Below are 24,633 nucleotides of genomic sequence, written 5' to 3'. Positions count from 1 at the left end.
GGTATCTGTGGTGGCAGAGGGGAATGGTGTCCTGGAACCAGCTCCCCTCAGATACCAAGAGGCAGCTGTACAGTGAGAAGAGAGGGGCCAGGGATTTGTGGACGTGATGGGTAATGGGTTCTTGCCTGGAAAGACAGAAAGGTGGGCTGATGTAAATTAGGGAAAAGGAGGAGGGCTCAAGGAAAGAGAGACCTGACCAAGGTCAAAGAGCATCTGTTGAATAGTAAAAAGATCAAGTGGTAGGCAGGAAGGGCAATTGTGGTCAGGGAGTAGGATTTTGGAAGACAGGATTGAGATGGGTTATTTCAGGCAATGACAAGTTCCAAGAACTGTCCATAGGTATGAGTGGTAAAGTATAGTTGAAGTCAGGGAGTCAGTTGTGCGACAGGGGTTTTGAGTGGAGTCATGCACGTAGGTATTGAAGTTGCCAGGGTAGAGAGAGAGCCATCAGGGAGAGCCTGGTGTGTGTCAGGGGTGGTGTGTACAGCTGTGACGAGTGGGAGGCTCTGGGGTAGTTGCTTCATGGCAGAGCAGTGGCTCTCTGGAAGAGGCTGGAAGCACAGTCACTGGTGGTGGCAGAAGGCAAGGTGAACAAAAGGCAAACGCTTTAAACAGTTCTTAAGCTTGTTGTGCTCCAGTAAACTTTGCTGTCCACTGGGTGGGGTGGGAGGAAACTAATGGGGTGGGGGTTTAATAATGAACGGGAAGAATCGGGGTATGTGGGTGGGGGTGAAGCCGGAATTCTCCAGAGGAGACATGCTTGACCACGTGAGTAGTGCTGGTGTTGGGGGGACTGTCAGTGAGTCCCTGCTCACTGTTTTATCCCTAAGGGATCTCTTTGGGTAGTAGCCCCCGGTGCCTTTTGGTCGAGTTTTATTTTGTTAGCCAATCTTTGTGAAAATTTGTGTTGCATTCTTTGCATGTTGCTTATGGACTTCGGGTGGGAGCAGGCAGGGAGTGTGCCTGTCCCTGGGTGAAGCCCTGGTCCAGAGAACTGCTGGCATTTTCCTGCTGCTGGTGACCACTAGCCCCTTAAACTTCTAGAAAGCCATCTGTGCCTTGGAACTAGAGGTGGAGTGTCCCCTTTTCCGACCTTGTCTGTTCTGAACTTTGGATCTGCAGTACTAGGGAAGGCATATGTATATTTCCCCTGAGGCATGGCCATGAAACTTACAGGAAAGCAGCACATTGTGGGTTTCAGAGTTTTGAAGAACTTTGAGCTAAAGTCACAGACTTATGGATGAATCAGAAATGAAAACTCGAAATGAGAATTCCTCCTCCCAAAGATAGTATCTTTTTGAAATAGTGCTTTTAGGATGGTCATCATGGAAGGAGAAGAGATTAAGAGGAATTGGGAGAAAAGAAGACCTAGCTGGCTTAACACCAGTGTCTGCTTGATTCCCAAGCAGGAGGAGTCTGTGCCCAGGGGAGGCTAAAAGTGTGATGATCTCTCACTGTCTTGCCAAACACCTATGTTTAAGGGAGTGACCACACACTTTCATGGTTTTATGAGTTTAAATGTTGAGAGAAAAGCTTTTCTATTGGGCTGTGTTTGGAGTTCATTTCCTGCTGACTGCTGGTGTGCGTGCGTGTGTGCGTGTAAGTGGAAACGTCAGCCCTGCTCTATGCATCTTCTCCTGGAGGGCAGTGATGGTGGTTTGCATCTGAACAACTTACAGCATATAAGATATTTTTATGTACTCTATTTTGTTGGTTTTATATGTCTTTTCAGAAGAGGAACTGAGCTGGCTGGTCATGGAAGACATAATAAAAACAGCACCTGTACTTTCCATGGGATAGTAGAAGGAACAGGAACTTTAGTTTAAATTCTGCCTCCTTCTTTTACTAGCTGTGGGACCCTGGGCTTTAGTTTTCTTATTTGGTGAAATAGAATTGATAACATTTATGTCCTAGGATTGGTTTAGAGCATTACATTAGTTAACATGATTAACACATGGGGACGATGCTGGTCACACAGTAGATAACTGATCAAGGGAAGTTTCTATAACATAGAAGCAGATCCTCAGCACCAAAGGAAAGAGGAGCAGGCGAGTGTCCTAACCTTGTTAACTGAGGTGGTTGCTGTGAATGGCCTTTGACTTTGACTCAGTTCTTTGGCAGTCTGGAAAACTGACCTTCTGATATCTTGCCACGAGGAAAGAGGAAACATACCATTTTCTCAAGACAGACAAAGTTTTATACTTTAATGTAATTTCTTACGCAGATATCTTTGTCAGAGATGTTGAACAATATAACAGATAGTAATCCTTACCTTTTTAATCGAGAGTTACGTTTCATTTATTTTTTTTCTTACTTTTACAACCACAAGGATATTTCTTTATCATTTTTTACAACAAATGCTTTTGCGATTTCGATTTCCAGTAGCTCTCTTACAGTGACTCCTGATAAAATACAGATGTGTTACATGAAATTGCAACTGAGTGAAAACCACCCTGTAAGGAGCTGAGTTACTGGAGTTGCTAGTGTATCTAGTAGCTTTCCTCTCAGAAATTGATATGTTTCGTTGCCACGAATATCTTATCCTTTTATATACACGAGTCCATAAAGGTATGTATAGTATTGTGTGTTAAAATTTTATACACATGACACCATTCCTGCATGCAGCCTTTTGCAGTTTGGTTTATTTCCCTCAGTGTTGGTTTTGAAAAGTGTGAATGTATAAAATCATTCAGTTTAATTGGTATATGATGTACCGTTGTATGATAGAGATGATTAAAGTCTTTCCCCTTTTTGTGTATTACAAACAATGCTGTGATGAACATCCTTGTACGAGGAATGCACAAGATTTTACTTGCAGCAGCTACCTGGAGTGGGCGTGTGATTCTTCAGCTTCATCAGGTCGTACCAGATTGCTGTCGTTAGTGGTTGTATGTATTCACCAGCAATGATTACAGATTTTCATTTCCCTAAATTTTTGCTGACACTTGGAGATTCCACATTTCTCAGTATTTTCTAATCTGATGAATATGAAATAATATGTCATGCTTTAATTTGCATTTTCCTGATTTCAGAGAGGTTGAGCATTGTTTCATATTTTATTGATTACATGGGTTTCCCTTTCTTTGAATTGTCTGTTCGTATCTTTTACCTGTTGTTCAGTTGAGTTATCTTTTTCCTATTGATTTTCTAAGTTCTTCATATGTTCTTATTTTTAATCATTTGTTGGTATTTTCTTCCTGTCTGTGGCTTGTGTGGCATATCACTGTGAGAATATACTTTTCAGAGCTTATTTCCTCAGTTTTCCTCAAGAAAGGTTGTGCTGGTTTACAGTAGCTCCAGCAGTGTCTGGGAATGCTCCATTCGCCACACCCTGTCTGACACTGGAATTAGTTTTATCATTTGATTGCCTGATCTGATAGAAGTGGTATTGCTTCTTGTTTTCCACCCTTTCCTTGAGCCTACCTGAAACCTGGATTTTCCCTGAAGATTTCACTTCCCTTGTGACCCTGTCTAATGAAGTAACTTTATCTCCTCCTCTGACTTTCACTCTGTGTTGCCTGACCTTGCTTCCAGCCCCACCTGGCAACCTTTCCCACTTGAAGTCAGTCTCTCCCTTCACATATATCTCCTTTCCTCATTTGTGGTGCTGACTTGCATGTTCATTGCTTACAACCTTCTTCATAGGTCTCCTGGCATAATTAGGACTTGGGACTTCATGCCAAGAGTCCTTCGGTGCTCTGGCCTCACAGTCCCTCCATCTTTTCCACTCTAAAGACTTCTTCTTCTTTTCTCTTAAGGTATTCGTAGCATGGCCATACCTTTGGCCTTATCACTTGCAGCTATTCCACTTTCAGGATCCTAAACTCTGAAATTCCATTCCCTCCCCAAGCTCCTAAAGGCTTACCCTCCCCACCAACACTTTCATGGCCCTCTCTGGACAGCTGGCTGTCCAGCCTTTCCCCACCCTCAGGAGTGCCTGCTTATTGTTCTGTCAGCCTGAACCTCAAAGACAGGAATTCCAGTTGTGTGCTTGATTACCTGAGTGTCCTCCCTCTCTTATCCTGTCTATAATCTCCACTCCTGGTGGACCACTAAAACAGACTTCTCTGCCATAGCCTCTAGATTTCTGAGTATGGCTTCATCTTTCAGAAGCACAGTTCTTGACCCATCATTCCTTTCATTTCCCAAAGAAAATATAAGATCCTTAATTTGGTTCTCAAAGCCTGTAAGATCTGATATTTCTCTGTCTTTCCAGCTTTCCTTCTCCCTGGTCTACTTCCAGTTAAACCCCCATCAAACTGAACATCTTGCTCTGCTTCATATGCTTCTACTTTCCTGCCCCTAAGACTTTTGCTTATGTGTTTCCATCTGCCCAGGATTGCCCCTGTATTCTTCTGCCGTTTGATCTTCCAGGACCAGTGCGAGGGTGGCCCTCTCTATGAACCCTTCCTGCTTCTTCAGTTGGAAGTAATCCCCTCTACTTAAATCCACAGACTTTCACCTCTCTAATGGCACTTAAAATAGTCTTCCTGGTATTTGTTATATTTGTATTTTTATCTGTATCTGCGTTACTAGAATGTAAGCTCTTTGAGGATGGACCCATGCCTAATGTATTTTGGTGCCCCATCCAGCACTAAGCACGTTAGTTTACACGTGGTTGGTGTTCAGTATGTGTTAGTTGAATGTATACATGACCATAAGTGTGAATGGAAGGAGGAGAGACTCTTGCCCGGGCTAGGCAGAGACTGTACTTAAAGCTTCATACCCCTTCTCCTGCTCTAGTGAGTGAAGAATCAGACTTAGCTTGACCTGGCCCAGCAGAAGAATAACCCCACCTCCTGACCCACTTTGCAGCTGGGGGAGCACGAAGCTTGTCCTTCTGTGGGAGTAGGAGCCTTGAGTACCAAGAGTTCCATCAGGGTGTTTTCAGGTTTAGGGAGTGGGGCTGGCTGCATTCTCTGCTCGCTAGGGGAGAGGATTTCGCAGTAGTGCAGAGGAAGGAAACACTGAGCGTGCTCTTGGCAGTGGTAGGAGCAGAGGGACTGGAGAGCATGGTGACCCTGAGGGGAGGGTTTATTTTCGTGGTCAGGCCGGTCTCTTTCCTCCTTACCTCCTAGGGCTGAGCCTCAGTTGGATATGGGAAAACACTATGGGTATATTTGCCTTTTTTCCAGCCTTGGGACCTTGAGTCATAGTCCAGCTCGTCATCTCAAACAGCCTTTTGTCTCGTTCTGTCCAACTACTGTTTGTCTTTTAAAACCTGGCTCACAGGAATCCTGTTCTGAGCTACTCACGCCCCTCCACTCCCACCACGGTTCTTTAGATTACTTGTAGTCTGATTCTCACATTTGAACTATTTTCTTTTGTATCCTATTTCCTGACAATAGCCCATGAGCTCCTTGAGTGCAGCCATGACGCCCATGAGTCACGGCTCATGTTTTTTTCTCTTCTGCTGAAAACAAAGCAGTGATCGGTAACTGCTGTTGATTTTATTGAGGAGCCTGATACTGGAACTTGGAAAATGATTGGTAGCAGGAAAACTGAAGATGGGAAAGGACGTGAAGGTAAAACTTAGCCTTGGGCCGCCTCTCCGGAGTCTGGGTCTAGGGAGGCGTTGCCTGTTCCTCTTTACCATAACCATCTCCTAGTGTGTAAGGGAGGAGAGTGGGTTTCCTGAATTCGGGCTTTTGAAGCTCTGCCTGCCAGCAGTAGTCAGCATCTAGGCAGGTAAGAGAATGAGGTGTTCAGGGTGTGACCTCCAGGGAAGGAGAGGCAGGGCCGATGGTTGGTGCCCCACACAGCTGTGACCGACTTGGGGTGAACTGGCTCCGTGCCAGTTCTCCTAGTGCACGGGAGCTATAGACCCTCATGGTCGACTGGGGCTCAGAGGATCCCTTACAGCCTCTTCCCTGAGCTGGAAGCAGGATGGGGAGCAGCAGGCCAGTTGGCTGACTTGCCTTTTCTGCCTTGAAATACTTTGTTTCTGTTGCTAACAACAGACATGGGTAGTGTAAATAAAACTCAGACATGCAGACACATAGACACATATGTGGAGACTGAAAATTTGAGTTGTCAGGGGCAGGGGGAGGGGCTGAGGTGGAAGGGGACTGAAAGTGTGTAGCTGAGTCTCTGAAGACGCTTAGTGTGCCCCCGGCCCTGTCTTCAGCCTTTGGCGATGGGCCGCCTTCCAGAGTCGCTGAGTGGGGGCAGCCTGGGCGGTCAAGGAAGAGATGATGCTGTCTGGTTGCCACAGGTTTCAAAGACTAGGTGCCTGTTACAGTTAATGCAAAGCTTTGCTCAGGCTTTGCTCAAGCGTATACTCCTCTGTGCTAGGTGCTGGTGATCCGAGGGCTGGTGGCAGCTTCTTCTTTCTGTCCTGCCTTTTCTTCAAGGCTTTTGTCACTGGTCTGTTACTGTGCTCGCATGTGGTGTGCGTGGATCAGCAGCAGCTGCGGCCTTTCTGACAGCCCTGACTTAGCAGAGTCACCTGAGGTCTGCACCCTAAACACATGACTGGCCTTTTGGGTGAGCTCCTGAGCTTCTTTAGTATGGACTGGGACCGATCCAGCCTTGCTAGGAGGGGTGGTCTTACTAGCAGGAGGCTGAATGCTTAGTGCATGAGAAGTAACAGTTGAGTCTCATGTGAGATGAGCTTTCAGCGACTCTTGAGGTTCAGGTAGAGTGGGATGAGGTTGGGTGATGAGGTAGACTGTGAGTCTCTATTGCTGGAAATATAAATAGGGATGGTTTTGGTGTTCTCTCTCCCTTCCTCCCTGGGTCTAAAAGGTCTCTAAAATTACACCTGGAGAGCCTCTTCTGTTTCTGATTGAGGGGGAAAAGAGGAACTGCATTGATATGATAGGCCATGTGGACTCGTTACATTGGTTACTACAGGAGTCAAGACCAAGGTGCATGTGAATGAGTTATCTTTTTTTTTTTTTTTTTTTTACAATTTAGGAGGTATGCAGGATTATTCCTGTAATAATAGCAATCAGACTCATATTCCAATAACCTTTCTTAAATAGGAGCGAGAGGAGTAAAGTTACTGTTAGGGTCTGAGAATTGCATGTTACCCTGGAGAGGCCTGAAGAGGTTGCCTCCCTTGTAGCCTCCAGTAGCTATGTGGTCACGGTGGCACTGGGAAGTCTGGGAACTCCTGAGGACAGGGTTGGTCATTTTCTCTCTGTTCCTGGCTGAGGGTAGGAGTGTGAAGCCCTGTGCCTGATCTTTAGGTGCGGTTTTTATTGAGAGGGTTGGACCCCACCTACCTCTGAAGCTGCTAAAACTCCAAAGCAATGCAGGAGGCAGCGCTCCTCAAGGCTGTCAGAGACAGTGATGGTTCTTGTAGTAGAACACATTCTAAACCACCAAGCCCGAGGGGCTTCTTAGAACAGCTGAAAGAGAGGTAGGAAGACCTCATCCAACTGGACTTCATCTCCGCCCCTACAAGTGCAGCAGCCAGCTGCCTCTGCGGTCTGATTGTTGACTCCCCTACCTGCACACTTCAGGTGAGCAGGGAGGTTCATGTTGAATCCCTTCCCACCAGTTAGCATGGAGGACTGTGTTGTTTTTCCTACTGGGTCCTCAGTGTCTGCCCTAGTGCCTGGCACGAGGGAGGTGCCTGGTCATTGTTTGTGGATCTAATGGTTTTCCAACCTAAGTTTAAGAGGGACCTTAGACTGGGCCATGGAGCATGGATAGGATTTGGATAGCAGGGAGGACGGAAAATACTGAGCATAAAAAACATGGATACAGCAATGGACATGTTTGGAGAAAGAGTCATCCTGCCTGGAGAGAGAAGTGCATTTGTGTGTGTGTATGTGTATGTGCGTGTATGCAAGTCTTGTGCCTTTGTGTGGAGGGAATGGAGGATGGGAGGGGAGTGGTGGTGGTAGGGTGGGATGAGTTGAAGGAGGAGGAAGGAAGAACAGGGAGGTGAGATTGGTTGGCAGCATTGGACAGGGTTCTGGAAGAATTGGAGGAATCTGAATTTGGTGTGATTGGCAGTTAAGGAGTCCCGAGGAATGACATGATGATATTGAGATTGCAGGATACGTAGCTTGTCATTTATGAGCAGAGGACTGGAGATGGAAGAAGAAAGGGAAATTAGTAATGATAATAGTAACACTTCACATTTATTTAAGTGCCTCCGTGGGCTGGCACTCGATAAAGTACTCTTTGTGTAATCAGAGACCATTGTAGTAAGCTTGGTACGAGGTGATTAGCTGGAGAAAAATTGCACAGAAGATGACATAGTTAGCTTCTTCATTTTTGGCTATATTTGGCTCTTATTTGGTTAAATAAGAAATAGCTCCAAGGACATCTTCTTCCTGAGCTCTGCTTCCCAAAATGTGTCCTTGAAGCCTCTGGAGCTGGGACTGTTATCTGGCTCAGCTGGGCGGCTGGGCTTCTGCGTACTCCCTGCCAGGAACTAATGTCCTTGGGCCTCAGCTGGGGTGTGTCCCCAGTACAGCCATCTGGAAGGTCAGAGAAATTAGCCATTAGAATGTACCCATTAGTGCTTAGAGGGGTTACAACCTGTCAGTGGAATCCCAAGCCTGGGAACTGCTTCTCACAGGGTTTTCAGAGTTGGAACAGGCTCACTGTTCTAGCACTGACTGCTCCCTTATTTGGACACTGAATTTTCAGGGTGAGCCGGGACTTCTCTTTTAGTTTAGGAGAGTTTTTTAAGGACCTTATATCCTTGTGAGTGATCTTCAGAGACACAACATGACATCAGAGCTGTACCTTTCTTCACCTGATTCTGTCCTTGGCCTCCAGCCCATCCACTTATGAGACCAGGATGGGGCCTCAGTCTTGCTGGGGGGAAATGGACAACACATCATGGAGCCAGGAGTCAGGGTGGCTGAGGCTCAAGAGTCTGGCTCCAGGGCTTACGGGTGACTTCATGCCCAGCCTTGGGGCTTATCTCTTGGCTTTGGGGAACTTACTGTGCCCATTGCCTTGGCAGGTTTGTAGCTTATCAGCCCAGCTTGATGTGGGGCCAAGGTGGGGAGCAGGTTGCGGGGCGGGTGTGGGAGGTGGTAGTAGTGGTGCTGCTGGTGGGGAAGAGTCCTTTGTGGCAAATTTGAGAGCGGACTTCTTCCCCTGCCCACCTGACCACGGACGACTGATCCTACTGGAAGCCCCACTCTGTCAACTTCTGCCTTTCCTTTTGGTTGACCCCTGCGAACCGCAGGAAAGTAATTCAGCTCCTGGCAGTGACACTGGATCCTGTTGGAGGAGGGGAAAGCAGGAAGAAGAACATGTTTCTGTCAACAAAGGTGTGCTTTCGCTAGTTGGAACCCGCTGTAAGGCGGCTTTCAGCCCTTTGGGCGATGACGGTGGGCTTGCAGTGTAATGCCAGCCGTGGACGAGGCTGTGAATCATCACGGCGCTAGGTCTGCGCAGTGGATCTGGGGCCTCCCGCCGCAGCTGCCACGAACCCAAGGTGACGGGTGCCTGAACTGAGGAGCTGCCACTGCCCAGGAGGAAAGTGCCTTTGTCTGTGTTTTGTCCTTTCAGGCAATATCTAATTTAATCTGCACAACAACACTCCGTGCTTGGAACTGTCCTCTCCATTTCATTGTTGAGGAAACTGAAGCTTAGAAAGGTTAGGTAACTCATCCACAGCTTCGTAACTGGTAGAGGCAGAGTTGGACTTTATATCCAAGATTACTCTTTTCTCATTATTGCTCACAAAGGAAACCATGACAAGCCATTAATTTTAATAAACTTTTTATATTAAAATAGTTATAGATTTACAGAAAAATTGCAAAGATAATACCGAGAGTTCCTGTAGACCCTGCAAGCCATTCATGTTTTCCTCCTCTTCTGGTCCATTTTATGAGGATTCATTGGGGGTGAGGTACAGATTTGGAGTAAGGACATTTTTTCTAGGGATTCCAACTTAGTGATTTTTCAGCTAGAATTTTTGAAAGTCCATCAGAGTATAATATTTCTTCCCCACTTCTCCTCTGCCTCAGCCCTGCTGGACTGGTCTAGAGCTGGCTTTGCCATCTAGTTTCAGAGTCAAATCCCCTACCTTCTGACTCTCTCTATAGAGTTGGGTAGCAGCTGAGTTTCAGAGAGGTAGCGTAGGCAGGTAGCTGTGGGGAGGATCCTTACCAGCTAGGCTTCTGGACTTTCTTCTGCCTGATAACGGGGTGACAGGGAGGGTGTTAATAGTTTCAGCTGGTGTTTCCTGGCCAGGAGCCAGAACCCTCCCAAGGGACGCAGCGAGACCTGTTTGCTTGGTTGCTCTCCTGAGTCTGTCCTGTATAGTGCAGAATGGTTTGTGGTGGTCTCTGCTCTGGGCCCAGGCCTCAGTCTGCAAGCAGACAGGCTGGCTGTGGGCAGGATAATATCCGTGGGCAACTGATGTGCTTTGCTTGGGCCCTAGGCACATTGTCCATTTAAGGGAAAGGGGTCTGCGATCTCCTTGGCTCTGGGTGTGAATGGGCTGGCCTGAAGCTTGCTTATGGCCTTTGCTGGATGTGCTTTTTCAATGAGATCATTCCAGAATTACATTCCTATGAAATTATATTTCACTCAGGACATGAAGCTGGATTTGTGTAAAAGCACTGGCACTAAAACTCAGGGCTCAGAGCGGAGCAGGAATGAGAATCGGGAAGGAGGGGAAGACAGAAGTAGAGAGAAAACAGTTGTTAAAGGATTTTGCATTTAAAATTGGTGCACTGTAAGCATACCAGGGAGTCGAGATTGCCACTCAGACCATGGAAAGGTAGACGTGACGTTTGCTGTCCCAGCTGCCTGCCACCCCCAGGCAGTGTGGGCTCCCCCTCCCAGGTCTGATTGTTCTCTCTTCACTTCTTCTGTTTGTGTCTCTCTCTGTTCTCTATTTTTGTCTCTGTCTCTGTTTCTCTGTTTTGGTCTCTCTCACAGATACACACGTGAGTGCACACACATACACCCTCTCCGTGCTGGCACTGTGAGATGATCATATTCTCTGTGATTCTGCCTTGCAGCCCTGAGTAAGTGCTGTTCTCTTAGTTCTGAATGTCCTCCTCTCCCTTTGTCTGTCCAGAAAACTCTGATCACTGTCTAAAACTCATTTCAGCGTTGCTTTTCTGAGCTCTGATGTGCTGCCCTCCAACAGTTATTTTCTGGCCCCTCTGTGCTGTCACCCCGCTTTGTGCATCCCATTCTTCCTGCACTTCTCATTGGTGTATTTGAAGGGCAAGGAATGTTCCCCCAGGGCTTGGTAAATAGTAGGTGCTCATTAAAAATGATTATTGAAGAAAGCAACCAAATGAAAGAAAAACTGGGTAGTGCAGGCAGAGCAAGACACAGAATGGTAGCTAACAAAGCATAAGTGACGTTGGAGGCCAGCAGACGAGAGAGTCAGGCTTGCAGAAAAGGTGGTGTATATGTGTATGCGTGTGCTCACAAAAGCAGGGGGAGTTTGTGGAGAGGTAAGATAGAGCACCCAGTGGATTTTAAGTTCCATAGGCAGATTGCAGGGACTAGGGCTGGACTCCCTCAAGGTTAGATGAAAGTGCCTCCTGAATTATCCTTGCAAGGTCGGAGAAGGATGGAGAGAAGAGCTTTAGGCTTGGAATTGGGATTCTGGGTGGTGGTGGCAATAATACTCTTAGTAGTAAGAACAACAGCAACAGTGACAACAGGTCCTTACTGTGAGTACTTTTCGTATTTTAGCCCTTTCACTCTCCCAGTAAGCCCTGTAGTTACTGTTAATTGCTGATGTATGAAGAACTGAGGTCGCACAGCTGCAGAGTAGTTCTAGACCTGGTTCTGCACTTACTGGCTGACTTTGGGGCAAGACAAGCTCCCTGAGCCTCAGTCTCCTTTTTGGTAAAAATGGGGAAAATACCTATTGCATTTGACCTCTGGGGTTTGTTTGGCAGACTCAGCTCAGGTAGCATGTGAAAGCGTTTTTGGAAAGTGTAAAGCACTCTCAAGTACTTGGAGCCAGCGCTGGGGAAGAAGGATAACTTGCAGAGTAATTGTGGTTGAGGTATTGGGCTCATAGTTAATGTGTGTGCTGCTCTGAGTGTGGGCCATGGCTGTACTTCCCAGCTGCACTGGGCTGGCTGGTGGCAGTACTTTAATTATATTTAGGATCAGGATTTGAGCTTCCATTAAAGAATCAAGAAACCAGTTTTTAATGGAGCTAAATATATATGTGAAATATCACCAGAGACAGATCTTGAGGGCTAAGCAGGCCTTCCCTCCTAGCCAGGGAAGCAGTGGGGAAGCAGGCTGGTGGGGGTTTGCCAGGGGGAGAATTACTCTGTTGGGCCCTTGGGAACAGTGAGTCCCTGAAGCTGTTGACAGAGAGGCTGGCTCAAGAGAGGTGGCCTGGGTCAGCTCCTGCAGCCCAGATGCACAGCAGTCCACTGACTGCTAGATTCTGTGGGCTGCTGGGTATGACCTGTTCTTCCTCAGATGAGAAATTTGTGGGGAGTTTGAGAAGTTGCTTTAAATTGCTATTGCTTTTGCAATGGAGACTGTGTCCAATGAAGGGGTCCGTTTTTGTGGGCACTGGGCCCACAGAGGCGCCAGCCTTTGGGCTTGGGAGTGAGCTGTGCTGAGCCAGGCAGTGGATGAGGAATATTGGTGTAGGGTCAGAGGGGACAGTGTCTCCTTGTGCAGCCAAGGAAGAGCAATGTGGCCCTCTGAGGCCCGTCGCGAACCAGTATCCTCTGGACCTCCCTAAAGCTGAGCAGCCTCCTCCCTGAGGTCTCAGCTCAGCATGCCTCCAGCCTGACAGAAGCCTGGATTGGCCATGATGCCTGTGTGAATAATTATAGGTCACCGAACAGAACCGTAGTCAGCTACATCCCTCAAGAATGCCTAATTGTAGGCTACAAATGTGAAAATATACAAGAGCTTAGATACATGTCATACCTCATTACAGAGAGCAGTGGCGTGAGTCAGATGTGACTTGGGTGGCTTTTAGTATGTTGGGAGCTGTTTGGTGAGCATGCTGGCTGGCCCTGAAGCAAGCAGGAGGCATATTCCCCATGCTTCCCACAGGGAGACAGAGGACTTGGGGAAAGGGGGGAATATGACCACAGCTTGCTCTTTATATGTGCACTTACACAGCTAAACAAGGGTGGTCACTGAAGGTACATGTGATTCCTCTTTGGGATTGTCTTCTGCACCAGTTTACAAACCGCATTAGAAAATGTCACATTTAGTCTCCGGATCTTTGGCATTTGTGAGTCTGATATTTTTGGCTTTATCTATTTCTAACACTCCTAAAGGCCTGTGGTATGTGGTAGTGTGTAAATTGCTGGCATGCAGGTTTGAAACAGCGCTGCAAGGACTCGGGAAGCAGGTGCCTCGCTGCCGGTGAGCCCCTTCTAGTGCCCAGCGTCAGCGTGCCTGCTGCGCTCTGTAGGTCTCCCTTCAGAACTACCGGTGCACTTACCGGGAAGGTGAAATGGATCAGGACGAGGATTCTTAAAATGAGTCTGTGGAGGAACTTTGGGAGCTTGTGAACCCCCTAAAATGGCAGGCAGAAATTTCTTAGAAATTTAGAAATTTTCTGTGGAGCCTCTTGGGCTTTATTAGATACCCACAGGGCTCTGTGACCTCGCAGTGAGTAACAGTGGCTGTGCTCTAAAGAGCGGAGATCTGGGGCAGTCTCACAATGCGCCCTTTTTGTTGTGACAGCCCCGCAGTGTACTTGACAATTACTACTTATTCTCACCCAAGATGCTCTTCTTTAGTTTGTCCTCTCTCTTGTCACACGGCTCTGAGTGAGTTAGCACCCTTGACGGATGCAGAGTTTCCTTCAGAGAAAATTCGGATAATGTTCCAAAGTCTCTGAGGGCAATTTCCAAACAGGAATTTCAGGAATGTTTTGAGAATGTATTAGAACAAACATTCAGGCCTCTAAGGACTACTTTGAAGAGATTAAGGTCTGTGTATATTGTGTATCTGGTATATTGTGTATCGTTACTGTTAAATCATCTGTTTCATTACCTAAAGTTTGACTCTCATACCCTCAGAAGTTGGAACCAAATCTATATCCCCAGCACAAAAAAATAGAGTATCTTGGAATTATTTCCTTGAAAATTGCTCTGTAGTTACTACGTTGTCATTCAGATAGCCCCCAGTAGGATAATTCACTCCTGGGGAAGTTCCTTAGAGAAGTGAGGGTATCTGAAATACCTCATTTTACCTAACTGGACCATGCTTATCTATTGCTGGGCTGAGGGAGCCCAGGTTCACATAGGAGCCCACTTTGTCTTGTCTAGAGGGTTTGGGGCGCTTTGATAAAATGCCCAGCCCGGGTGGTCTGGTCTAGTCCACCATAGGGGCTGTCTCAGCATGAGGCCTCTCCCCAGCTGAGAAGGCAGCCTTAGCTTGGTCTAGATTTCTAGGCTTGTAAATAGTAGCAGTGGTGGTAGGTAGGGTTTATCTGTGGCTTTGGGGGTCCTCTTTCCTCTCAGTTTTAAATATTTCAGTCATCTCTAAGAATCAAGGAATCTCATTGTTGAAAAGGACCTTACATGCCACCTGTGCTAATCTGCAGAGCAAGGGTGGGGCAGGGGGTGCGGGGGGAGACCACTGACCTTACCTGCTTCTCTCACTGTTGTATCCCCAGCATCTTAACTTAACTGAGTGAGTGGCATGTGATAGGGGTTAAAAAAATACTTATTGAATGAGTGAGTCCCTTCAGCAGACCACTATCCTCGCTTCACTTGTTTATTCATTTGACAAATATTATTAAGTTCCTACTATGTGCCACTTAATCAGAATTCTGGGGTATACTATAGTCAACAAGACATTCTTTGTCCTCAAGAGCCTAGTCTGTAATTGAGAAGTTAGGAATTAAAAAGAACTTATGGTCTCTAATTGGAATTTAAGAATAAGAAATTCTCTCTCATTTTGGCCATTCTAGATCTTCTTATTTTCTGAGATCTCTTTGGGGGACCATAGAAAACATATCTAATCCCTTTTTCACATGAGAGCCTTTCAGAATTCTTAAGGCAATTATCAGCCTTCTACATCCACAGCCTTCTCTTCTCCAGGGTAAACATTCTCAGTTCCTTTAGTCATTTCTCCTGTGACATGCCTCTGAGTGCCCTCTCCATCCTGGTCACTATCCTTAGGGTGCAGTCCAAACTGAGTCTGTCCTTCTGACAGTGTGGAGTCCAGTCAGTGCAATATCCCAAACATTAATTTCCAGGGAACATTCCAGCCTGGAGCCTTTCCTGGATTTTAGCTTTCCTCTGCTTCCTCTGGGCTCAGACGATGGATAATGGAAAGAGACAGTCCTGGACTTGACCAGACTGAGAACATATTCATGTCTGGCTAATCCTGGAATTGAAAACTCCGTTTTGTGCCCTTTCTGCCTTAGCGCTCCCCCACCCCGCCCCTCTCCCCTTGGTATAGATGGATCTACATACAGCCTTGCTGCCAGTGGCTGGCTTGCCTGGCCTTTTCTGAGTCATTGCCCTTCATTACCAGGAAAATTAGCATGAAAAAGCGAATTCCAGTTCTATAACTTTATTCTCTTCCAGCCCTTTGTCACATTGTCTCACCCCACTCCCCACCAAAAATGACAAAAGTTGAGTCTTGTGACATCACAACAGTTGGCTATTGTATCAACAGCTGTGATGTCACCAACAGAGGATTATGACTTCAGGGAAGAATTGAGGGAGGCTGTGTTTTAGGCAAGAAACCCCTTGTGAACAAAGGTGTCATTTTCATGCAGATCTTCACCCAGAAAGCCCATTTGGCCATTCAGTCAGTGGATGGGCTGTCAGTGGACACCCGCTCCCAGATTCCCATCGTTCCCTCCCTGTGTGGATTAATGGCTGGGTTTGTGGCCATTGCCCAAGCCTGAGCCTGTGTGGAAGTCCCCTGCTGGCCGGCTGGCTTCTGGGCTGGCTTGGGCTTTATTCATGAGGTCTGTGCTGAATAGAGCTTTTCAGGAAGGGAGTTCAGAGGGGCGCCTGGGAGCCTGGGGTAAAGCTGATGCAGATGTGCACAGCCTCTGGACTGAGAAGGAGCTGGTGCTCTGTCAGCTGCAGTGGAAGCCTGAGTGTGCCGTCCACTGGCCTGAGTGCTAGCTGCCCGCCTGCTGGGCAGGGTTGGGCCTGCCCTGGGAACTCCTCCTCAGCTGCTTGACACAGAGACTTAAAGACACCTGCTGCGTATAGCACAGGGAACTATATTCAATATCTTGTAGTAACTTACGGTGAAAAATATGAAAATGACTATATGTTCATGTATGACTGAAGCATTATGCTGAACACCAGAAATTGGCACATTGTAAAATGACTATACTTCAATCAATGAAAATATATATACAAAAAAAAATCCTGTTGCAGTGGTTTCCAGACTTTCTCAGTTCGTGGATCTTTATTTAGTGTTTTAGTAATTTTTCACAGTGCCCATAGGCCAAAAGAAATAACCTAAGTTTTATTTATTAAGTATTCAGATGTAAACTACTTAGTAAGTGCTTATATCTTAATAACTGAGTAGGCATTTGAAAAAATTATACACATAAATTGAAAGGAAACATATTTTTAGAGGAGGGTTGGGGGGTGGGTGAAAGAGGTGAAGGGGGATTAAGAGGTATAAACCCCCTGTTATCTATAATACATAACTCCTGAGGATGTAATATACAGCATAAGGAATATGGTCAATAATACTGTAATAACTGTGTATGGGGACAGATGGTTACCAGGCTTATCGTGGTGATCATTCCATAATGTATGCAAATATCAAATCACTATGTGCTACACCTGAAACTAGCATAATATTGCACATCAATTTCATTTCAAAATATTTTAATTTCATTCTTAAATAATCACAGTCACTAACTTACGGAATGTACAGAGCACTGCACAGCATCTCACATCTTGGAATCATTGAATTGAATACTGCCATCCCCAGTTCCTGTTCCATACTGCTTTTCACATGGTTATTGCTTTTTATCACAGCAGCTGCTGAAAGCCCAGCTTCATAAAGAAATAACATCATTGAAAAGAATGTAGAGCAATCTAATGTTAAAACTGTGAACTCAGAGGGTGTCTGACAAATGTTGAATATTGCTCTTATTTCCCTCAAACAGTTAAAGTCTCTTGCATCACTTCTGTGAGCTCACTGCGGTGCTCTAGGGCACCTCAGCACACAGGCTGAGCCACAGAAGCCAGGTAGCACTTGCTTTATTTAAAGGAGGAAAAAGAGGCAAATTCCGTTCTCATCATAACCCTTAAAGAAGTTGGACAGATGGGTGGACGGACTCCCCTTATCTTCAGTCTCAGTACCAGTGGGACTGCATTTTTAGGGGAGGGCCTTTCTTTGACCAGGATTTCTGTGTTTGTGCCTCCATCCCCAGATAGGGAAGAATGATAAGGAGAAAAGGCCTGAAGATCAGCAAGAGAGGAGCATCTCTTATATTCATTTTGTGTTGATTCGGGGCCCTCTGAACTGGATGGCTTACAGAAAATGGGATTTTAACACCAAGAATTTGCAGGCCAGGCATGAGACCACTGCCAATATCCTTTTTTAACTGTCCAGGCAGAGCAGGGCTGCAGGGGTTTACTTGGGATGGAAGATGGCGTCCTGCCGCAAGATATGACAGAGACCAAAGGACTTATGTGCTCTGGTTTCAATTATAGAGCTCAGTGCCAACCCCTCCAGACTCTGGGATCTGCCACTTACTATGAAACCCTGGGCAAATTGCTTACCTGAACCTCAGTTTCTTTGTCTGTGAAATAGAGATAATGTCAGCTATGTTAATGAGATAAATGCATACTTAGAAGCAGCAGAGCCTGGCTGTACACATGCACTTTCTTCTACTACCTTCCAAAACTGAGACTTTTCTCCAAAGAGAAATCCAGCCCTAATGGTTCTGTCCAAGATCTGAAGGTTGAGAGTTACCCTTCTTCTTGAAAACTTTGCTCTGTGATCTGATGTTCCCAAATCTGCAGAGCTCTGTAACCTGTGCACTCACTCTGAAGCTTCCTTTTTCACTCTCTAAATGGTATTTTTTCATGAACAGAGTTCTTATTTAGTGTTCTTATTTAATTTATCAATAGTTTACATTATGGTGGTTGCTTTTTGTATCCTGTTCAAGAAATCTGAGGCTTGCTTCAAGATCTCCTTGGCTTTTTTTTTTTCTTAGGAGGAGGGTAATTAGGTTTTTATTTTACTTATTTGTTTATTTAATGGAGGTACTGGGGATTGAACCCAGGACTTTGTGCACACTAAGCATGGACTCTACCACTGAGCTATATCCTTCCCCCACCTTAGCTTTTACTTTTTTTTTTCTTTTTTTCTGTTTGCAGTGTTCTTCTGCCTTCTTTATCTTCTGCCTTCTTTATCTTCTACAAGTCCTGCAAGACTCAGCCCAGTGTCACTTCCTGTCTCCTGTGGAAGCTCTCCCCCATATCCACCCTGTCCACCTGATTAGATGTCCTTCTCCTTGCTCTCAGAGCTCTGTGTTCATACTTCTGTCACAGCTCTAGTTACATTATACCAGAACCTTTTCTTTACTTGTCTGTCTCAGGCAGGATGGGGAACTGCTCAAGGGCAAGGACCAGAGCGTAGCACAGTAGCATGGGGGCCTGGCTGGGAAGGTGCCCTCAAAGGGTTCAAGTAAGTAAACAAATGGAAGTCTTAGGTGCCCACCCTTGTGTCTCTGTTTCTTCTTCTCTGATGGTATTTCCCCACCTTTTCTTAAGCTGTGCCCTCTTTTGTTGAGCAGAAAGATTTTCCAGGGAGATTGTGAAATGCTCCCCCCAGAGAGTATGCTGCAGATTTAGAGTTAACTACCTTACAGTGCTTCCGAGAGGGCTGATCAGTAGTGTCTAAACAGTAGACATCAGGAAAGGAAGGTCTTAAAATTCATGCAACTTCAGAGAAGGACCCTTGCACTTTATAATAAGAATATAATGTAATATATTAAGAATGTAATGTAATCTTTGCGGAGAGCACTTTCAGTTGTTCTTGGGCTAAAGCCGCCCTTGCACTGAATCTTTTGGGTGTTTGGAGGATGTGGCCCCCTTTTGAATTTTCTGAGTGGGTGTGCTTGCTGCAGATAGGTCAGACTGTGAACTGGGAAGGCTGGTGGGGTTGGAAGATGGGCCTGGATGGTGGAGCTGCTCACTCTCTCAAGGTGGGACCACTCTGAGCTGAAGGCAGTTGTTTTCTCATTAAAAAATATTTATTGAGGGCCTCCTGTGCACCAGGGTCTGTCCTAGGCACTGAGGGTACAGCTGTGAACAAAAACAAAAATCCCTATATATATAAATATGGTAAATAAATTGCAGAAAGAAAAGCAAAATGTTAGATGGTGATAAATGCTATGGTAAACAGAAAAAGGGAGAGCAGGAGTGCTGAGGGGGCTGTGGGGTAGAGGAAGGTTTTTTTAAGAGCTTCAGTAAGAAGATGATGTCTGACCAGAGACTTGGGGGATGAGGGAGCAGGCTCTCTCAGTGGAGTATGCTCCAGGTACAGGAGACAGCAGGTCTGGAGGCCCGGAGTTGGAATGTGCCTGTGTATCAGAGGAAATGATAAGGAGTCAGTGTCGCTGGTGGGGAAAGAGTAGTTGAAATGAGGTCAGAGATGTCATTGGGACCCAGATGATGAAGACCTTGTAGGTCATTTTTTGGCTCTTGCTTTGAACAATTGGGAGCCACGTTAGGGTTTTGAGCAGAGAAGTGACAAGATCTGCACTGTTGCCAGTGGTGGTGAATGTGATGGTGGTAGTTTATTGAGGGTCCATTATGATTGTCTATTTTCTCAGTGAAATAGGAAACAAATTCGGCTAAGAGAGTGAGGACAAGGAAAGAAGTCTTGAGGCTGAGAGTTGGAGGAAAGTTAAACTCTTGGCCCAGAGGCTTCAAGTGTGTTCCCTCTTGGTTCTGAGTGTCTTCTGTTTTTTCATACATGGCTTCTTACTGGTCTTCATGTTCTCATTATAGAGGTGGGGTATCCTTCCTTTGCTGCAGATAGGAAACTGAGGTATCCAGACTGGCTCTGTCACTTTAACCCTTCCTATTTCCTTCATCTTCTAAGTCAGCTTGTGGGTGGTGTGTTTTCCTGGAGCAGGGCAGGCATCTTGAGTTCAGCTAGACTGAAAAGCATGGGAAGGGTGAGAATGAGGTCAAGATTTAGTATCAGAAAAGGCTTCAGAAAGAAGTTGACATTTGAACTGGGTATTTAAGAAGCAGTGTGGGTGGAGGACTTGAAGATGGAAGGAATTGGCTGAATAAAAGCTTGGAGGCATGAACATTCCTGGCATGTGCAGGACGTGGCAGCCTGCTGTGAGTGGCCTAGGGAAGGCACTCGTGTGAGATAGGTCTGCGGCCTTGGAATCATCATGATTACAGGACCCACCGGGTTCTTCTTGCCAAAGTGAAAGAGGGCAGGGCTCTGCAGGGTGGACTGGACCTCTGATCTGGGGACAGAGTGGGCTCCATCATCCTGGCAGAGCTGGGTTAAGCCGCTTGCTGAGAGGCTGAGAGTCTGGCAGAAACAGCTATGTCTAGGTTTTTAAAACTGTCTTGGAAGCAACCAGATTTCCTTTGGCCTGGAATTGCCCAACGAGCCCTCACCCCATTTCAGGCTTTCAGGAAATATTTAAACCCAGCTTCAAACCTCCATAGAATCTGTACTGAAGTGGAGAAGGACCATCTGGCAGGAAAAGAGATTGAAATGGTTGAGGTTGAAAACTCAAACTTAAAGGCCTCTTTGGGGAGGAGAATTGGGAAAGAGGATGTGGGAGTTGATAAGTGGACAGTGAAGAGATGGAAATAGAGCTTAATTTTTTTCTGGTTATTATTCAACAACAACAACAACAACAACAAAAATCATCTTTTTTTGTTGCTGGTTGAGGAGGATTTCAGCCTCATAGGGACTTGTAAAAACACCCGGAAATTCTTCTGATCTTTAGCAAAACAACTCTTGGTTCCACTCCATGTGATCAGCTCATAATCCCCTTGACATTTTTGCTTGAAGGGCTTTCTGGACCTAGACTCTCAGAACCTGGGGCTGGAATGGAAGTGATCCAACGTACAAGGTATGTCAGAGCACTGACCGAGGGAAGGTGTCGGGCGCCTTGGAGGGAATTAGGGGATAGACTTGAGAAAAACCTTCCTGGCTCCATTTTAAAGCTTTTGATACCCATCCACCCAACCTCTGAGCCCACTGTCTCCCCTTTCCCTTGTAATCCCTTATTTTTAGGCACAACAGAGCCAAAGACAAGGTTGTGGGCAGAGAACCAGTGAGAAATGAATCAGGAAAGGAGGAAAAAGGGAGGTGGAGGAGAAGAAAGCTTGCATGAATGAGATGAAGGCAAGTTTCCCGGAAACAGCCTTTCCTCATGGGTGTGTCAGATGAGAACCTGTGGTTGCAGTAGGGTCCTGAAAGATAATAGGGGCACTAGGGAGGAGGTTGAAACTCTTGAGACAGACAGGATTGGCTGAGGGGTGGGAGGAAAAGGCCTGTGGTTGACAGTCCAGCTGGGTGGCAGCTATAGGTGGAAAACTCCCTTCCGTTGGTTTTTTAGCAGCCATGACTTTGGGGAGTGAACAGGTGCACCTTTAAAGCTTATGCCAGTGCTAGAATTTCTAGGGCCTTTTGTCTTCCTTGCCTTTGACTCCTTGGGGGCCTCCTTTGCCATCAGTTAACCAGTCAGTTAACATTTATTTGTGTGCCTTTTATGTGCAGAACTTTCTGCCGTGTTCTGAGTATTGTTCAAAACATGGAGAAGAACTAACTGGCACTGCCCTATGGCTTTCTCAGCTGTGGGTGGACAGAGTGGGCCACGATGTCAGGAGACCTGGGGGGTGGCTCAGTTTCCTAGGAAACCAGAGAACAGAGAGGCTGTGCAGGTGAGCTGCTAGGGCAAGGCCTGAGCTGTTAGTGCAGCGGAGCCATGAAGGGTAAACACAGTGCCTCCCACCCAGCCCAGCCCAGCCCAGCCCAGCCCAGGGGCACCTGCAGGAGAGAAAGAAAGAATCAAACGCTCAGGCTTTGGAGAACTCTGGTTTAGGTGCTTAGAAGGAGCTCTTTCTAACGATGACCCTCCTTGAAACTTCACAGTGCCAATATTAGTTACTGAGAGACTCTTGGAGGAAGAAATGAAAGACCTAAGCTCTTCTCTAGGGGAGCTGCCTGTCTGTTCCTTATCCCCTGGCGGGGCCTAGGGCTGAGGAAAGGCTGCAGGAGGGAGTCAATAAGGAGGTGAAGCGGGTCTGGGGAGGTGTTCTTTGGGCAGAGCGAGTTTCCAGGCTGACTCCTGGACAGGCGGACCACTGCTGTAGCGAGCCGCAGAGTCCGTGGGCTGAAACCAGGTTCTCAGGGCACAGCAGAGCTCAGTTCCCCTCCTGCCTTCTTCTTCCCTCCACGCTGCTTCCTCCGCTGTTACTTCCGCACCAGAGATTGCTTAGGAAATTAGTGAAATGTAGGGTCGGGAGAAATTCTCTCGTGTGGTTTAGAGGTCTCTTTGGTCGGTGTGTCGACTTCTTACCTGAACCGGAGAAGCAAAGTGCTTGGCAGTGTTTCCTCGGCGTGACAACTGACGTTAACCCCAGCACAGCGGGAGACTTCCTCCAAATGCCGCATCTGTTCCTCATCGCCCTCAGGGTTCACATGCCTCCTTCCTCAGGGGCAGGGTGGACCATAATTAAGCCTCCAGAAAAGTACCACACATTTAGAAATGTCACCTAAACAAGGGAAAACTGTTTGTTGCTCTAGGAAGGTTCATTCTCAGAGGCTGGGCACTCCTTATAAGAAGCTCCTTTCAGAGACTGGTCTCTAATGGGTCCCTTCTCAGACCTTGGAGAGAGCGTCTGTGGATCAGGTGATGAGACTGGATTGTAGCGAGAGGGAGTGCTGAGGGGGCTGGAGAGAGCATTGCAGGATGAAGGCTGGCCTGAGCGAAAGCTTGGAGCCTTCCAGAGGGCCTCTCCTCCAGTGTCAGTGAGGGGGATAGATGAAGGGTTTTGGGCAGCCAAGAGGCACTGTCCTGACCAGGATGGGCTCCTCAAGCCCAGCCCCCCAGGATGCTATGTGTGGCTGCTTCCGGTGCCCTGCCCGCAACCCTTCCCTGCTGGGACCCAGGCTAGGGTGGTGGCTCTCAGCTGCCGACTGGGAGAGTCAGGGCCCAGAGCTGAGTGAAGCTGGCCAGCTGTAGGCCTGGGTGGGGAGGGAGGTAAACTGGAGAGAGCTTGCTACATCTAAATGGACTGCCAACTGCTGCCGTGTAGAAAGGTAGATGGTGATGGCAGATTTCTAATTTTTCAAGAGAAACTAGAATCTGAATTTTTATTTGTGTTTTATATGTACTCACAATTTTTAAAATGTTTGACAACTAATTCAGTTTTTTAAAAACATTAAAGGAAGGCCATATAAGACATATTTTTGCTCTTGCAAACCACCTGTTAATGTCTTCAGGTATAAACCCTCTTCCCCAGGAGTTTGGAAGCGACGGAAGTGTGAGCGGAGCAGCTGCCAGCTACCGGGGTGGGCGGTGGGAAGGGGTGTTTTGAGATACAGGAACTGAGAGCACACTGAAGACTGAGGAAACTGTTTAGAGGAGACCGTGATAATGCTTCCACTGGGTCCTGTGATGTGCCTGCTCCTTTGTCGTTGAGGGTCGGTGGTTCTGTGCAGGTTGAAGAAGCTGGGGGTGTGGGAGAAGAGGGGCCGAGTGTTCATCTTTAATTTGCTCACAGCTGGGCAAACTCTTGGGAAGATGGTCAGTGGTGACCCTTCTTACCTCTCCAAGTCCTCAGAGAGCATGCTGTAGGACACAGGTTTTCACAGTTACAGGTGTATAAGACTAGCCAAAATGCTTACTGAACATGCACATCCCTAGGCCTCATCCCCATAGATTTTGGATTCCTGTTCAGGCGGGGGAGCTGAGGCCTGGTACTCTGAATTTTTAACAAGTACCCCTATCAATGTTAAGGAGAGTAAGTGGACAGTAGAGTCAGACAGAGCTGAGTCCACATTTATGCCCTCTTCCTTCACTAGTTGAGTGATCTTGGGCCAGTCATCAATCTCTCTGAACCTAAATTTCCTCATCGGAAAATTGAGTCTGTGTTATCACCACCTCAGAGAATGGTGAGAGCTGAATTAGAAAGTGATTGGAGGCAGTGCTGAGCCTGACTCAGTGCTGAGGCTCCGGACAGGCCACTTGGGCTGAAATTTCTGCCTTGTCATTTTCTAGCTGTGTGACTTGGAGCAAGCGATTTAACTGCTCTGTATCTTGGTTTCCTTGGTAACGTGTAAATAATAATAGTACCCCCTTCTTAGGGTTGTCACAAGGATTAAATGATTTAATCCTTTAAAATGCTTACAACTTTAACCATTATAATTATATAAAGAATCTGGCAGCACCTCTCATAATAAACGTACATTTGCTTTCTTTAGGTCCTCTTACTGTGGCTAACAAATAGGTTCACCTCTCTATAAGGCCTTCCTGGCATCTACTTTTTACTTCACTTTTCTCCCTTTTTACAGTTAGCTTCTCCAGGGCAGGGACTGTGTCTGTCCATTTTTACATCCTAGTGCCTTGCATAGTGCCTCTCATACGGTAAATGGATTGGAGGGGAGTGCGGGGAATCCAAAAAATGACTAGCTTGGGAGTGAAGAGGGTGCCTTCCAAATACCTAGAGAAGCATGATCTGGAAGAAAAACATTTATTAAGCTTCA

The 24,633-nt window shown here is 46.6% G+C and overlaps 1 protein-coding gene across 10 annotated transcripts in view; it reads left to right on the top strand.

Annotated features, from left to right (window-relative positions):
- Window positions 1-24,633, top strand: part of DENND2B (DENN domain containing 2B) — a 162,050-nt gene that overhangs the window by 81,758 nt on the left and 55,659 nt on the right. The window contains exon 1 of one of the 10 annotated variants that reach the window (XM_072969451.1): window positions 20,962-20,992. The exons of the other annotated variants lie outside the window; for them this stretch is intronic. Within the exon in view, the coding sequence (XP_072825552.1) occupies window positions 20,970-20,992 (23 nt within the window). The 5' untranslated portion in view covers window positions 20,962-20,969. Of the gene's footprint in view, window positions 1-20,961; window positions 20,993-24,633 lie in introns of those variants that run through there. 10 annotated transcript variants of the gene reach the window in all.

Source organism: Vicugna pacos, chromosome 10 (assembly GCF_048564905.1).
Source record: "Vicugna pacos chromosome 10, VicPac4, whole genome shotgun sequence".
NCBI classification, from domain to species: Eukaryota; Metazoa; Chordata; class Mammalia; order Artiodactyla; family Camelidae; genus Vicugna; species Vicugna pacos.
Note: the sequence above shows the minus strand (reverse complement) of the source record. Positions and strands in the feature narration are given on the sequence as shown.